We start from the raw sequence: 16,646 nt of genomic DNA on the forward strand, positions 1-16,646 counted from the left end.
AAATAAAAAATGAGCTATGCAAATAACATTTCCCTATATTATTCAACACTAGCATAAATCCCGTGCAATGCACGGGTTTCCATTAATATTTTAAATTTTTATTTATTAAGTTATATTATATTTTTAAAATATTTATATAAATATATAATGATTATAAATTTTTAATAAAAATAATAGAATCACATGTGGTCATAATTTAGTAGAATAAATAGACTATTTCTAGTAATTTAAAAATTTAGAAGTTTAGCAGATATGTAACACTATTATTTATATCTTTTAATAATATGATAAGTTGTATTCGTAGTTTAGTAGGATAATTATACTATATTTAGTAGTAGTTTAATAATTTAGTAGTTTATTAGATATATAACACTATTTATCTATTTTTGTAATAATCAAAATTATAGAATTATCGTTGAACCAAACCGTTAAACCAAATTATCTCTATTCCGGCTATTATAATATATAGTATAGATATTATAGATATCTTGGAAATATAATAGACGCACAATTGGGTGCATCCGATGACACAACACAAACCCTAATCCAATTCAACCACTCTCCCCATCCTTTTAATCCCCTCGTCATCGCTATTTATTATCCCCTCTACTCCATACCAATTTCACTCTACTTGTATAAAATATATAAATTTATACATACACTATCCGTGTCTATTTGATTTCACTACTTCCTCGATCCAACCTGTGATTTCGAGTCAGACGATAATGGTATCTCCCCCCTTTTCAACTATTATTTATCTTCACCTTTGTATTCAATTTCATATTCTAGAGTTTTTATTATTTTTTATTTTTTAATTTTAGTTTGTTTGTTAAATTGTGATTGTCCTTTTTGCTTACCTGCAATTTGAAATTATACATACTGTTATTGTTTTTTTTTTGTGAATTACACAGTTATTCGTGTTACTGATTGTTCAAATTCCGTATAGTGACGTTTCTTTATGTGTTGTGTAATTTACGACTAAATTCGTAATTAGTTACTAAAATTAGTTGTAAATCAACGTGTTGTTTAATTTACATTGTGTTGGTTTATTTAGTGTTAATGTGATCATGAAAATGCTTATTCCATATAGTGAGTTTATGACTAAATCCGTAATCAATTATAAAATTAATTGTGAATCACTGTGTTCTTTTAAATTGATATCGTGTTGATTTAATTAGTGTTAATGTGATTATGAAAATGCAGTCTGGCAGGGGAGGAAGGGAGCGATCTAGAAGAGACTATCCTCCGAGATCGGAAGAGAGGAATCATCATGGTCGTAGTAATGCACCGCCATCAAGGCATCTTTGGGTAGGAAATTTGTCTCATAACCTATCTGAGAGAACTTTGAAGGAGCATTTCTTACGGTTTGGTGAGCTCGAGAGTCTTGCTTTTCAACCTGGTCGAAGCTATGCTTTTGTAAATTATAAGCATGATGAAGAAGCGTTTGCTGCCATTAGAGCACTTCAAGGATTTTTTGTCGCGGGAAATCCGCTTAAGATTGAGTTTGCAAAGGCGGTTAGTCTTGCCAACCTTTGGCTTCTCTCTTTACAAGTTTATTTGACTTCTTGTCTATGTATACTCTCAGTTTCCAATTATAATATGAAAGTCGTATTATCTTGTGTACAATACATGAGGCATAGTATTAGCAAACATCGCACTGATAAGAATGTCACCCAACAAACTTGTTTGTTTGGGAAAAATGGCATGGTCACAAAAAGTTGTAGGTAAAAAAGATTAAAATGGTTTGATCACTTACCTACGAATAGAAATGATCTCCAATTCTCAGCCTCTTTGCTTGAGGTTGATATCAATTAAGTTCGATTTTGGGAAGCAAATAATGGTACACACGGCAAATCATAATATAACAAGGTCCTTCTCCATGTTAATCTGAGATCCTAGTTCAGTCCATTCAGCAATAAATCAGCAATCCTTCTTCATTATAAATTCTTACCTCGCCCAGACACTTCAATAATTTTGGTAAATCATTGTAGATGAGCCCCTAGTACTTTAAAAATACTTTAAAAAATGAAAGGTTGATAAAATTCAAAATACCCTCTTGCCTCTAGGATTAGCATGTCGGAAATGCATCTTAAGAAAAATTTCAAATAGCTGCAATTTAATCGCTTTTGGTGGACTTATTGGCGAATACCACGGATAACATGATCATTAACAAAAAGTTGGCAATTTATGTCCACTTTACCCCTTGCACTGAGGCTCACCAGTCAGAAAGATTAGCAAAGATACATTGGAATTCGTAATAAATAAAAGATTGAAGTATCTATCCATTTGGGATTAGCATATATTCAGTATCCATAACTTTGTCTTTGTACGAAAAGTGGAAAACTCATCCTGCTTCCCTAGATAACCTAATATTAGACTGAAGTATGAACAGTTCTCCATTCCGTGGGCCTGGTGTGAATTTGTGTTTATGATGAATAATATGTGCTAATTTATTGGCCTATCATTGTATTTATTGTGTTTAAGATGATAAATGATTGGATTTGGGAATATTAAAATCACAATGAGCACATTATCGAAGTGACATATGATCATACATATAAAATGTAATATAGTTTAGAAAAAGTCATTGTTTGCTGTCCGTACCGATATTCGTTCTATTACAAGTGTTTGTTTGCTCTTTATCCTGTGAGAAATTGAGAATTCATTCAGATTTACTTGATGGATGAATTTTACTAATTCTCTACATGGCTCGAAAGTCAAAACATTGGAATTTTGATCTTCTGTTGCTGCTGATGCTTTTAGAGGAGAAACCACTTGGGTGCTAAATTTGCTAGAGTGTCATGATATTCAGTCTATAAGAATAGGTCTCTAGGCCAAAACTGATTACGTGAACAAATCTATACCTGGTACGGTTATCAAGTCGTGTGAATATCCAAATTTGCAGTATCTACCACATGAAATATGCACAAATCTTAAGGATTTCAAAAACCTAATATGATATCTGTAAAAGTTTAAATTGTTCATCTTCCTCACATTAATTAAAACAGCTCCATATCATGATGCATGAAGTAAATGATAATGTCTATCGTTGTTTGATGTTGTTTATTGCATGTCCTAGGAGCTCCAAAATCTCGTAGCAATGTGTTATTAACTTCAAATAAAAAGATGTTGAAACTTCTTATTACATTCATTTGAACAGCTATACTAAAATACTGTCACTAAATTCACTATCCATAAGATAAATATCCATTTAAAGTTTTTTTGATAAATGGGGACGACGTCCTGCTAACTTATATTAAAGAACAAAAACCTAATATACATCATATAGGCACATGGGAGAACTTCAAAAAAACTTAGTATACATCATATAGACACATTGGAGGACTTCTTTCAAAATCCATAATTAGACCCTGACAAATAATTGCAATATGATCAGCAAATGCCACATCAATTGTTAAATGTGATATTTCTTCTCAGATTTTGTTGTGAGGTATCTTGATAACGTTCTCAAAGCCAGCACATGACTCAAACTTGCAGGGTCACATTTCACTTTTTTTTAGTTTCTCGACGAATTCAATAACAAATTATAACATAAATAACATATGTATTATATAAACAACACTCCTGAAGCAATTATAGCCAATTTGAAACACGATCTCAAGTTCCTACAAGGTCCTGTAGTCTAAATATAGTGGCATCCAGTTGAGCATGTTCTTTATCTTCACATTTTTCTTTCCCTTCCGCTGTATTTGATGCCTTTCCAGCCTCATGCTTAACTAATCAAGAAACAACTTGCAAAACCGAGTGTGCAAATGCGTCGCAAGAATACTATGGGATGCCTAAGGACTGACATGTATATTTAAATCTCATCTTATTTTTTTTCCCGAGACAGCAAGACATGTATATGCCATTGAACGGAACAGTTTCCAGTAACTAACCGAAGCTGATCAGCTTGTTAGAGATCCCATTGCATGCAGTAGATGGTCATCCCCAGAACCATAAAATTATAATGATCATCAAGACCAATAACATAATAAAGCATCAAGGCGGATTATATATATAACTGTAGCACTTTGCTTTATGTCTCAGTCTATTTCTGCAGTAAAAGTTATCAGTTTGCTATAGGGATAAATTTCTACAATCTAACTTTTGAAAATTGAAAAAAGAAACTATAATATAATGCGAGAGGGTAGTACACTTGTCTTTTGAGTGAATATATTTCCATAGTTTTTTAACCCTTCATATCTACATCAGTTACGGTAGTAACTCACTTATAGACCTGACGATAAATAGAGTTAATATTAATTGGACTTAACTGTAATGTTTTTATGCTAATTGTTCTAGGGTGAATACTAATATTAATAGGACTAAACCGTAATGTTATATGCTAATTGGTCTAGGGTGAATAGTCCCAGAGATGTTCCTGGGACCTAGCTACGAGCCAATGAATACAATTTTAACTGTGAATAATACCAAAGATCCGATAAACTCTTTGTTAAATCTGCAGGAAATAACATGCCTCATTTTGTTATAAGCTCCTCGCCTGATGGATACCTAGAATGCAGAACTATCGACAGCAAATTAATTTTGACTAAATAATGTTTGTAAGATATATAGCGAAAATTTTAATACATTTCTAAGTGCTGTTAAACTTTGAGAGCTTGTCTGCAAGGATCTGTTCTCTAAACACACTATTCATTCCACCTCCAGCCATGCAGTAAATCTTGTATCCAAACAATTGATTGATAAACACTAGTTTTTTTACTTAAACCTGCTCTAACTCGGATGTTTAAACCTTATAGCTTCTTCAAACCTCAGAACAATATGTGGGTTGCGTTAGTATAGTATAGAAGATTAGAAAACTAAATGAAACAAGAAGTTAGACGAATATGTTAAATTGCAGAGAAGAGACAACAGAATTTTAATCAGCCGGAGGAGTTTGCAGGAGGTTTGATTTAGAAGGATATTAGAGTGTGAGAAAATAAGTAAAACTCTATAAATTTCCAGAGAATAGGGGGATTTTTTTGTAATTTCTAAGTATGTGAAGTCTATTACAGCAGTAAATGGGAAAAATTAAAGCCAATAAAATCTGTTCTGTCCAGAAAATCTGAAACAAATTTTGGGTATTGTAAACATGGATGTTTGCCAAGGATTTTCAACTAGAATATATTCTGAAATTCTGGGGAATGCTTGCAGTTGCAGCGGTTAATACTATCCATTAATTTCCTGAAAACCATCCAAATATTAGCTACATGCACCCCTTATCAAAATTGTAGTTGCAAGGATTTTCAGCTAGAACATATTCTGAAATTTCGCAGGGTACTTGCAGCGGTTGTTACTATACAGCACTTTCCTGATCCTGACTCAACAATCCAAATCTTACGTATGTGTCTCCAGACCAAAATTGTATGATATGTTGTAGTTGCAGAGGTTTTCAACTCGAACATATTCTGAATTTCTGCTGAATACTTGCAGCAGTTAATACTGTACAGGAGTTTCCTCACAATAATCCAAATATCTTAGCTCTGCAGTAGTAATTTTTTCATCCATGATATATGACTCACAAGAGATGTGTCTTTATCTCCATGAAAGGACTGAAAACATGCAGCAAGGACAAATTCCTCCTCCAATTAAATGTACTAACATATTCTCAGAACAAGCTTACTAATGATTTGTCCATCAGTTAGATCTAGAGCTGAATTTTTGACTTCTCTGAACCGCGCAAATTATGACTCGATCAGTAATCTCCAAACACTTGGTATTCTCCTTCAGACCATTCTCTGTTTCACAATCTCTATTCCATGATTTAAAAGATTTATCAAGGTTTTAAATTTTTAGTCACATCAGTTCGAATAGTTCACATTCTAAATAGTTAATACTTCCAATATAACTTAAAATTTATTTTATATGTATCATTACACCCACAAACACAGTTCATCCGATTTATAACCTAAACTTCTTCGAGGTAGAAGAAAATGAACCAGAGCATCTATTCTATTATTTGTTGAACCCCTTGAAGTACTTATATATGTCTATGCCTCATTAATGAGTTTGTGAACCTATATACATGGTTTTAAGATTTGCAGACCTAAGGTCAGAAGTGAACTCTAATGTACAGACTGTACTTTTCTTTAACTGTATTTGAACATATAGAGTCTACTTGCTATGTCTGAAGAAAGTATAGGAGGGTTCTCTAGAGAAGCACAAGTACATATGCCGTGAAATTTACTTTGCTCTGTTTTATCTTCTTATATTCTTCGTAGCTGTAACTATAAGAAAAGGACTGCAATTTACGGTGGCTTGTACTAGTGTTTCTTGTAAAGGCTAATGCTGGATCTGTTAGCTACTTTTCATACCTGAAAAAGTTTTAGTTCTTTTTTTTGGGTATTATGGAAGGAAGCAATTGTTTGACTTTAGGAGTGCTATAGATTGTATTAGAAATGAGAGAATAGTTTGTAGTTTAAGGATGGAGTATCATTCAGTTATTTGCAGCTGTTTTGTGATATGATTATGTCTGTGTTCGTTCACTGGCTACATTCTAATTGCTGCCATAAGAAAATTTGTATGTATGCCTGAATAGAATATAGTCATTGAACTTAAATATAGTCATTGAATTTAAAAAAGATCATCAAATGTAAATGGCAACCATAAATTAGTTTGCAGTAGGAAAATATTGAAACAACCATAGTTGTTAGGCGACGCCTAGGCAACTAGGCGGTAAAAAACGGGTAGACATCCGACCCGTATTCCTTTTTAGTGGGTAGGCGACGCCTAGGGTCGTCTAGGCGGCTAGGCGACCGCCTAATCCATCCAGATCCGCCTAGGCGGTCTTATTTTGACCTGGGCCGATTTTGACCTAGTCCAGCCCATTCCATTTTAGGCCTAGTCCAACCCAGTTTCATATTTATGTTATCAGATGACTCACTTGCTACAGCTGTCACTACTTAACCCTAATCATACATACATACATATATGTATATATGTATGTTCTTCTGTTCTTTTCTTTTCTTCTTCTCTTTTCTTTTCTTTTACTCTTTTACAACGATGATGAAGATACTGAAGATGATTATGGTGAAATACCAAGTTCAAGACAAAGACAGCGTGGAAATAAAAAACCTCCCTGACCTCGATGATTTTATCTAGTTTAGCTAAAGTAGTTGCTTGATTTGTATGTATCAGACTTGTTTTCTTTACCTACTCTATAAGATTTCAGTTTTAAAATATAATTATTGTTACTCTATTTTATTACAACATATAAAATATATCCAATTTATATAGTAACCGTATAATCCGCCTAATGATCGTCTAGGCGAGCGCCTAGCCGTTTAGCCGTTTAGGCGGTAGAGTGTCGTCTAGCCTCGTCTTTATGTCTTAACAAGTATGGAAGCAACACGACTTTGCCCAGACTTATCTGATGTTGGGAAGTTCTACTGTTAGAAGCAACAAAATGTTTTGCAGCTCAAACCTTTCTATGTGTAATTGCAGCGTTTATGCCATTGCCATGGGAGAATGAGGGAGTTATTTTTTTCTTTTTATGTTTGTATTTTCCTATTATAGAACTTTTTTTTGCTAAATTATTATCGAACATTTGATGTGGAGGATGAGATAAATTCCCAACTCAATAATAGGAATCAATTACATAGCTTTAAACTAAGACTGGTCTTTAGTTTCTCTTCATTCAGAAATGATAGTAACTCCTCAAGCTGGAGTTCCACTTCTCCCAGAATTTAGACATGCCGAAGAGGGTGGATGGGTGGGCGGGGGAGAGGGAGGGAGAGAGAGGTCAATCACAGATTTTTTTTTGGCATAGCAGTAAAGCCACCAAAGCATTCAACCTTCTGGTCTCTTATTCCTAAGGCTTTGAAAGATGGTGAAATTGAGCTCTTAAAATTCCTAAAGTGAGTTCAACATGTAACAAAGATCTTTGAAGGCCACCATAACTTCAGGCGTGTATGTTTTTTTTTGTGGGGGGGGGGGGGTGGGAACAAGCTTGTCAACTTCTGGTGAATAGTTTCTGGAAGTTAAAATATGGAGGTAAAAAATCTTATGGTTTTAGAAATTAAATGGAAGGATAATGTTTATTTATTCTAATTAATAATAAGCAATTTATTGTATCAAGTTGCTGCTTTCCACAAAAGCTACAAATTGGACTCCGAAGCAATCTTTGCCAGCATATATAAAAAAAAGTTGTTCTGGTTTTACTAAAAGTTGCTTTCGAGTGGCAAATTTGCTTCTTAGATATTCGTGAGTGCTAGCTTTTCTGCCTTTTTGTTTGAGTTATGTCTCCTACTTACATTGGTTACATTGGTGGTATCTACGAATTTTGAGAAACTGTACTTTGGAAAGTGACAACTTGTCTAGTGAACAATAAGCAACTCTGTTTGCAAATTTGAAGACATGCTAGGGTTTTTACGAGAGAAATGACCATACCAGTGTGCAGGTTGCTTCACTAATCACACTAAACATGTAATTTCATAGTTTCAAGGATATATTTGTTGTCATGTAGCTTAGATTATTATATTTTCGTTATTTATTTTTTGGTTTGTATATAAGAGGTGTTCCGATAGTGTGTTAGATTAGGAACTGTAGTAATGAATTGGTTTTTCTGCAATAGCAACCCAGGTTCTATCCTTTCAAGTTCCATATTGATGTTATGAAAGTGGGGATTTGGCATACTTTGTGTTCATTTCATGACGTTGGTTCCATTAATTTGTGTGTCTTTCACCCTGTGGGTACTTCTATTATACTAGCCTGCATCGCATGGATACTTTTAAACATTTTTAAATTGTTTTAATTATATTATATTATGTATGTATTTATTTATTCTTATAAAAATTTTAAATATCGTGGAAAAATATTATTGTATTATTATTAATTGTATTAATAGATTTACTTTAATTATTATTTTAAAATGCATTCACATGTATAAAAATAGTATTGAGTTTTTTTAGTAATTATATTTTTTAACTTTTATTAATAGAAGTGTTATTTGTTTCAACTTGTGGATTTCTTTTATATATATATAAAATTTTTGCTTTTAGTATATGAGATCAATCTACTTTTTAGTTATATGGGACTTGAGTGACGACCATGCCATATCATACCACAATAACTACTTTAGGCTAATTATATATAGAATATAACTGTACAGTGAACTGTGTATTTCTTCTCCTCTATGGTTTGATTATCATGCTGAAAGTACTTGTTACCTATACCAATTTTGAGAAACGGGATTGAAAAAGGGTACGATTTGTACACACTTTTATTTGACGAAATGTTTAGCTATTTCTTTTGAAATTACTATTAGATGGAAGAGTTTAAGAAGGTAAATGTTAGAGACAAGCTTTTTAATTATGAAGGCACTTTGTGCTTTGCTATATCACAAGAACTTGCATTTATGTCTTCAAATACTACCTTTGCCTGTGTTTACTTCATGAGAATTAACATGATGCTTTTCGTTCTTGAAAAATGGAAGTTGCATGTATTTATTCTGCAATACCAAAGAATTACTCATTATTTAATCAGGCCTTTCTTAGTAAACCCGCTGTTTTTTACCTTTTATTTGATTGGTAAATATGATATCTAAATGGAATATGGCCTCCATGATTACTCGTCACGGTTTCATAATCTTATTATAATACCTTACTTATATTGCTTATGTCACAGGAAAAGTCTTCATCTTCATCAGTTGATGAAGAGTACTTGCTTCGTCGAGATGATCAACGATCCGCTGTTAGAGGATCACCATATCCTCATAAGGAACCTAGAGCACAACGCTCTAGCCCTGATCCATCTTACCCTAATAAATCTAAGATGGATGATAAAAGTTTAGAACCTAGTGAAGTGTTATGGATTGGGTTTCCTGCTCTATTGAAGGTGGATGAAGCAATTTTAAGAAAAGCATTTTCGCCATTTGGTGAAATTGTGAAGATCACAGCATTTCCTGGTCGGAGCTATGCCTTTGTCCGCTTCAGAAATGTAATGTCGGCCTGCAGGGCTAAAGATGCTCTTCATGGAAAGTTATTTGGCAATCCTCGTGTGCATATTTGTTTCGCAAGGAGTGAATCTAGTGGACGAAATCCATTGAATGCCCCTTCCTCGCCAAGTGCTAGGTCATATGGACGCATGGAAGCCTCTGAGAACTACCGACATGATAGAAATTATGAGAACATATCCGGGGATCCCAGCATGAGGTCCCCTCGTTTTATATCTGATATGGAGTCCAGGGATCCTGATATTGTGCCTTTCCAGAGGAATGGTAATATATGGCCAGTTAATAATGGTTCTTTTGAACAGGGTTTCCAAGATTTGGGTCCAGAACTAGGACCTCCGCGGAGTGTGTATGAACATCGAGCTAGTCCTCCTAGAGATCGGGGTGCCCGCTTTCGTGATTATTCTCCACAAAAATTTCCTCGACAAGGACAACTATATGACGATTCTTGGGAATTGCCAGAAGATGCAATGCTTTTTCATGAATCTAAGAAATTAAAGACCACTTCATTTCCACATGGAAATGAACTTCCGGAGTATCCTTTCCGCGATCGTGAACAAGTAAAACATGTGTTGCCTAGAATACCCGAGTATCACCACCGTGGTGCCTTCGATAAGAACTTTGATTCCGGTTCTTTTGGGCGTGAACAAATTCCTGATCGAGCGATGAATTTAACCCAACCATATGGTGAGAGGAGCGAACACTGGAATATGCCGTACGATAGTTTGCAGGTTGGATCTGTGCCATTGCCTCCAAATCAGGTTGATCGGAAGAGATCAACTCCCGAATTACATCAGCCTTCTTCAAATGAAGTTTGGAAATGGGAAGGAACTATTGCAAAAGGAGGAACTCCAGTTTGCCGTGCTCGCTGTTTTCCAGTGGGGAAAGTACTGGATATGATTCTGTAAGTTTTCAAAATTTGCAAAGTTGATTGTTAGTGAAATTGTACAAGGAATTGCTTTGATTTTTTTAGTAGATGACATCAGAAATATAAAGTTAATGTTTCGTGTAACTGCTACCTTTTGACTTTTGATGTTCCTCTTCACTGCATTTTGTCCCATTGGTACTCAATCGTGATATGTGATTAGTTTGTCATTCTTTTAATAGTTTAGATTTGGTAATCATTGAAGCTAACCATTGCTATCAAGTCATGGAAATCGAATTCAATAAAAAAAGGCCTTTTTGTTAAGGCTCCAAATCCAACCATTTAGGCAGATCACTTCAACAGAGTTTAACTTAGATTATCTTCAAATTTCTAGTGAAGGTGGAGGTCTGTCCATATGTAATGGATTTCTATTTTGCACCCATGTTCCTGTTTCTGCACTCTCTTTTATCTGAAAAAATATAACCTGTTTGAAGTTGCAAGACATGTTATCATCTGTGGCAGTTATAATTGGTACACACTGCATGCTAATCTTTATTTTCACTAAGATTGACTCATGCTGCAGGCCTGACTTTCTGGATTGCACAGCAAGGACCGGTCTAGACATGCTAGCAAAACATTACTATCAATCTGCCAGTGCTTGGGTAGTATTTTTTGTTCCTGAAACTGATGTTGATATCTCATTTTACAATGAATTTATGAATTATTTGGGGGAAAAGCAGAGAGCTGCAGTTGCTAAAATTGACGACAACACCACTTTATTTCTTGTTCCTCCTTCTGAATTCTCTGAGAAAGTGCTTAAAGTTCCAGGGAAACTCAGTATCTCTGGTGTTATTTTAAGATTAGAAACTCCTGGTCCCAGTATTGAGTCTCATAATATGCATGAGAGGAAAGACACAAGTTTTGGGTCTTTTCAGGGGGATACATCATACCCAAGGCAAATATCACCTTCAGGGTCGTATTCCTCAATGGCCCCTTTTCCAAATCATGTGAACCCTGGAGTAAGTAATATACCTTTTCATGGAAAGTTGCCTGCACCACCCCTACCTTATGCCGGCTACAATCATACAGGCAGAAATCCACCTGACACCATCAATGATGACCGGCATATTAATAAGCAAAACCTGTCCCAGGGGCAGAACTGGTCGGTTCACAATGTGCAGAATTCTAATGCTGGTGATAGAAACATAGCAACACAACCTTCCAGTAGTGCTTTTGATTCTGTCAATCAAGGATATAACCCTGCCACACCAAGGGCTGCACTGCAGACAAATTTTGCTAACTACGCAACTGGGGTTTCTGGTACCCCTTACCCTGGAAGCAGTAACCCCTCTCATGATACAAACCCACCATCTTCTTCATCTCTGCTTGCTGCAGCTCTTCAACCAGAAAAACTTGCACAGTTGGCATCATCTCTTCTTGGGCAGCAAAGGCAAACTGGGGTTGTATCAGCAGGCCAAGATTTCAGGCAGTCAAGTAGCACAAGTCAGTCAGAGCATATGTTTAGGCCACAGCAGAATACTCCTGTGTCGAGCAATCAGGCATCTTCTGATTATCCACAATCTCAATTCAGTCAGCAGCAACAGGTACAGCAATTTCAGCAGCATCAGACATCAAATATCCCTGCAATGCCTCAGAGAGAGCTTTCAACTGTCACACCTGGGAATCAACAGCCTCAGAATACTGGTACACAAGAGGATGGAGATGCTGACCCTCAGAAACGTCTACAAGCTACCTTACAGTTAGCAGCAGCTCTTCTTCAGCAAATTCAGCAAGGGAAACAAAACTAGAGGGATGCTTCATGCTTGCTCGTTGGAATTATTAGAATCGAGTACAATCTTCTTTAATTAGTGACAATCTGCCGCTGCTTGGATATTCTACTTTAAGACTTTCAGACAAGTACAAGTCCTCAAATTTCCTATTCGTAGAATGTAGATATGATATATCCTGGTAAACTTTTCTTCTGCAAGACCTTTATTAGATTTCAAGGTTCAGACTAGTTGAAATTCTGAACACAAGGTGTGTTGATTGATAGTCAGTTCTCTGCTTAAAATCTTATTGTTTTTGGTGTAGCATCATGCTTAATAAAACGGACAGCATAAAGATTTTTATCTCATCTTGTTAGTGAATACACTTGATTGGTGATTACTACAGGATTATTATTATTTTCGGTATTTTGGTATTTATGTGTATAGCTGGAAGTTTAGATTATCATTTAAAATAGGTATGTATGCAGGTCATGATTAGAAAGAATTGGCCAGAATTTAATGGCTTCCAGTTGTGATTTTTAAATATGCATTTTACGATAGCACAAGTCTTGTTTATGATCTGCATTTTATATATTCTTCTTGAGTGTCCCAACTCCTGTGCTACAAAGCTCAAAATTGATTAAATTATTTATACTTTGATTTCCAAACTTAATTTGACTGAAGTTCTAAAAGAAACCGATTGTATAAACTCGAATTTAAATTCAACTAGAGTTTTGTCTCGATTTAATAAAAATGTAATTTATTTTTTTTTTCTTTTTAATCTATATTAATACTAAATAATAACAACATGAATTTGTTATCATTTGGTTGAACTGTTATCCCATCTATAATAACTAGCATAATAACCCGTGCGAGGCACATATCATTTTCTAGAGTTTACTTATGCATCATACAATTATAATGTTTTTAGCTGTTTTTTTATTTGTAAATATTGTACAATGTCTAACGTATATCAAATACAAGTTGATTATTTATCAATGTGTATTATTTTCATACAAAACATTACCAAATTACACAACGTTTCAAATATAGCTCATTAAACAACATATATATATATATTATAAAAGAGGTAATTGGTATAATGAGTTGTGCTTATTCATTGATACTGCTATGTATTTATAGTACACGAGATTACAAGGATAAGGATATCTAAATACATAATACTTATCAAGATGTACATTTGACGATATGTGAACTGATAATGTAAATCATAATTGATAGTTTGTTGTAGAATCAGTTCTTCATTATCTATTGTTGACTGAGTACGTCGCTTCGTCGTGCATTTGTGTCACGTGCCTGGGTATTATCACTGTCAACACATAATGTTCTAACATGCCCCCGCAAGATGGAGGTTCCAATAGAAACTCTAATCTTGGTACGAAATAACTGAAAAGGAAGACGTGGAAGAGGTTTGGTCAATATCAGCAATCTGATCTTTTGTGCTGATATGATGAACTCGAAGAAGATTTTGTTGCACTTGTTCTCGGACAAAGTGATAGTCAAGAGCTATATGCTTCATCCGAGAATGAAATACTGGATTTACAGAGAGGTAAGTAGCACCTGTATTGTCACAGAATAGCTGAGGAACAGTGGATAGCTTTATACCAAGTTCACTTAATAACTGAGTTATCCATATGATTTCAGCAGAAGCTAGCATTTGCAATAGCCTTGTATTCAGCTTCTGTACAAGACCTGGACACAGATTTCTGACGAACTGATCGTCAAGAGATGATATTTGAACCAAGGTAAGTTGCATACCCAGTAGTTGAACGACCAACTTCTTTGCAGCCCCCCCAATCAGAATCGCTAAAAGCCGTGATGTTGAACGGCTCACCATGTTTTAAGAACAGACCGTAATGAATTGTTTGTTTGATGTATCTGAGGACTCTTTTAAGTGCTTGAAAATGTCGACAGGTCGGCTTATGCATAAATTGTGATAAGCGATTAACAGCAAACGCGATGTCCGGTCTTGTTATAGTGAGATATTGCAAGGCACCAACAATTTGCTTATAGGTTGTGGCGTCAGTTGAAGGTGATCCATCATCAAGAACTAATTGGTCGGACGTACAGAGTGGAGTATGCACTGGTTTTGCAGCATCCATATGATGCTTTACAAGGATATCAGTAATATGTTTATGCTGGCTCAAGAACAGTCCTTCAGGAGTATGTATCACATCAACTCCCAGAAAATTATTCAGGGTACCCATGTCTTTGAGAGAAATTTTTTTGTTCAGACTTTGGACAAAAGTAGATATACAACTTGTATTATTTCCGGTAACAATTATATCATCTACATATACTAGGAAGTAAATGATATGGTTACCTTGAGAATATATGAAAAGTGATGAGTCAGAGATTGAGTTGATAAAACCATACTCAAGCAGATATTGTTTCAGTTCTTGATGCCAAACACGAGAAGCCTGTCGTAACCCATAGATAGATTTCCTTAATTTGCATATGTAATTGGGGTACCGACTGTCTATAAAATCAGGGGGTTGAGACATAAAAACATCTTCTTGAAGGGTACCATGGAGAAACGCGTTGTTGATGTCTAATTGGCGCAACATCCAGCCTTGTGACAGAGCAAGACTCAAAATTACACGGATTGTAACTGGTTTTGTAACAGGGGCAAATGTATCTGTAAAATTTATTCCCGGTCTTTGGTTAAACCCTTTTTCCACTAGACGAGCTTTGTAGCGTGCAATGCTACCATCAGAGTGTCGTTTGAGTCGAAAAATCCATTTGCATCCAATTACATTCTGATTAGTTTTTGGGACTAGCTCCCAAGTTCTATTGTGAACTAAGGCAGTAAACTCTTCTGACATAGCCTTACGCCATGAGGGGTCTTTGACGGCTTGGGACACACAAGACGGTTCATGTGATACGGGAAGAGGGTGTTTGTCGGTATGATTGATGAATGTAGGGCCATAATATTTAGGATTTGGTTTATGTGTGCGAGGAGGACGTGGTGGTGGCTGAGTAGTAGAAACTGTTGAAGACTGTAAATTTGAATCAGGTGTGATAGGTGAGTTTGAGAGATGTGGGTCTGGTGATTGAGGTGTTGAAAGGTGATTGGCCGGGGGGATGATGGCATATGTCGTTGTGGTGATATGGATGGCGTTGTTATTGTTTGTGGCTGGTTGACGGGAGTATGGTGATGAGACAGTGGGGGAGTAGGTAGTATGGTAAGAGGTATTGGTGAGTGATTGGAATTGAATGATGTAGTAGATGGACTCACCGGAGGTATATGCTACATCTTGGAAGAATTCAAATTTTTGTTATCTTGCACCTGGAGAAGAAAATCAGATTCAACAAATAGTACATGCCTGGATATATATAATTTATTTGACTTAACATTTAAGCAACGGTAAGCTGATTGGGTAGTTGAATATCCTAGAAATATACATGGGATTGACCGAGGATGAATTTTTGATTCTGCATAAGGTCGAATCCAAGGATAGCACAAGCACCCAAATGTTTTAAGACGCAAATAATTAGGGGATTTGTGATATAACACTTGATATGGAGACTGGTGTGAGAGAATTGGCGTTGGCAAACAATTAATGAGATACACAGCTATCTGAAATGCATAAGTCCAGAATGAAAGAGGTAAAGATGCATGATGTAATAAGGTCAGACCCGTTTCAGTAATGTGACGATGTCGACGTTCTGCAACGCCGTTGTGTTTAGGGGTATGGGGTGGAGTTGTGAAGTGTGAAATTCCATTTTGTGTCAAGAAATTATTCAATGCAATGTATTCACCTCCATTGTCAGAGTAGAGAGAAATGCGTGGCAATTGAAAATATTTTTCAACCAGGGATTTGAATTTGGGAAATAAAATTGAAGCATCAGACTTATTATGCATAGGGTATAGCCAAGTGTATTTAGAGAAATGATCGACAAAAATGACATAATATCGAAATTTATCAACTGAAAGTTCGCAAGGTCCCCAAACATCAGTATATACTAATTGTAAGGGAGCAGTACTAACTAACGAATTTGTCCCAAACGGAAGTTTGTGACTTTTATTACAAAAGCAAGC

At 35.4% G+C, this 16,646-nt stretch overlaps 1 protein-coding gene across 1 annotated transcript; it reads left to right on the forward strand.

Moving 5' to 3' along the window:
• Positions 1-510: 510 nt before the first annotated feature.
• Positions 511-13,000, forward strand: LOC141702786 (flowering time control protein FPA-like). The gene is made up of 4 exons (XM_074506395.1): positions 511-728; positions 1,204-1,515; positions 9,628-10,856; positions 11,401-13,000. The coding sequence occupies exons 1-4, from the start codon at positions 726-728 to the stop codon at positions 12,623-12,625; spliced, it is 2,769 nt and encodes a 922-aa protein (XP_074362496.1). The 5' UTR covers positions 511-725; the 3' UTR covers positions 12,626-13,000.
• Positions 13,001-16,646: the final 3,646 nt, after the last annotated feature.

The sequence above is a fragment of the Apium graveolens genome, unplaced genomic scaffold (genome assembly GCF_009905375.1).
Source record: "Apium graveolens cultivar Ventura unplaced genomic scaffold, ASM990537v1 ctg5723, whole genome shotgun sequence".
NCBI classification, from domain to species: Eukaryota; Viridiplantae; Streptophyta; class Magnoliopsida; order Apiales; family Apiaceae; genus Apium; species Apium graveolens.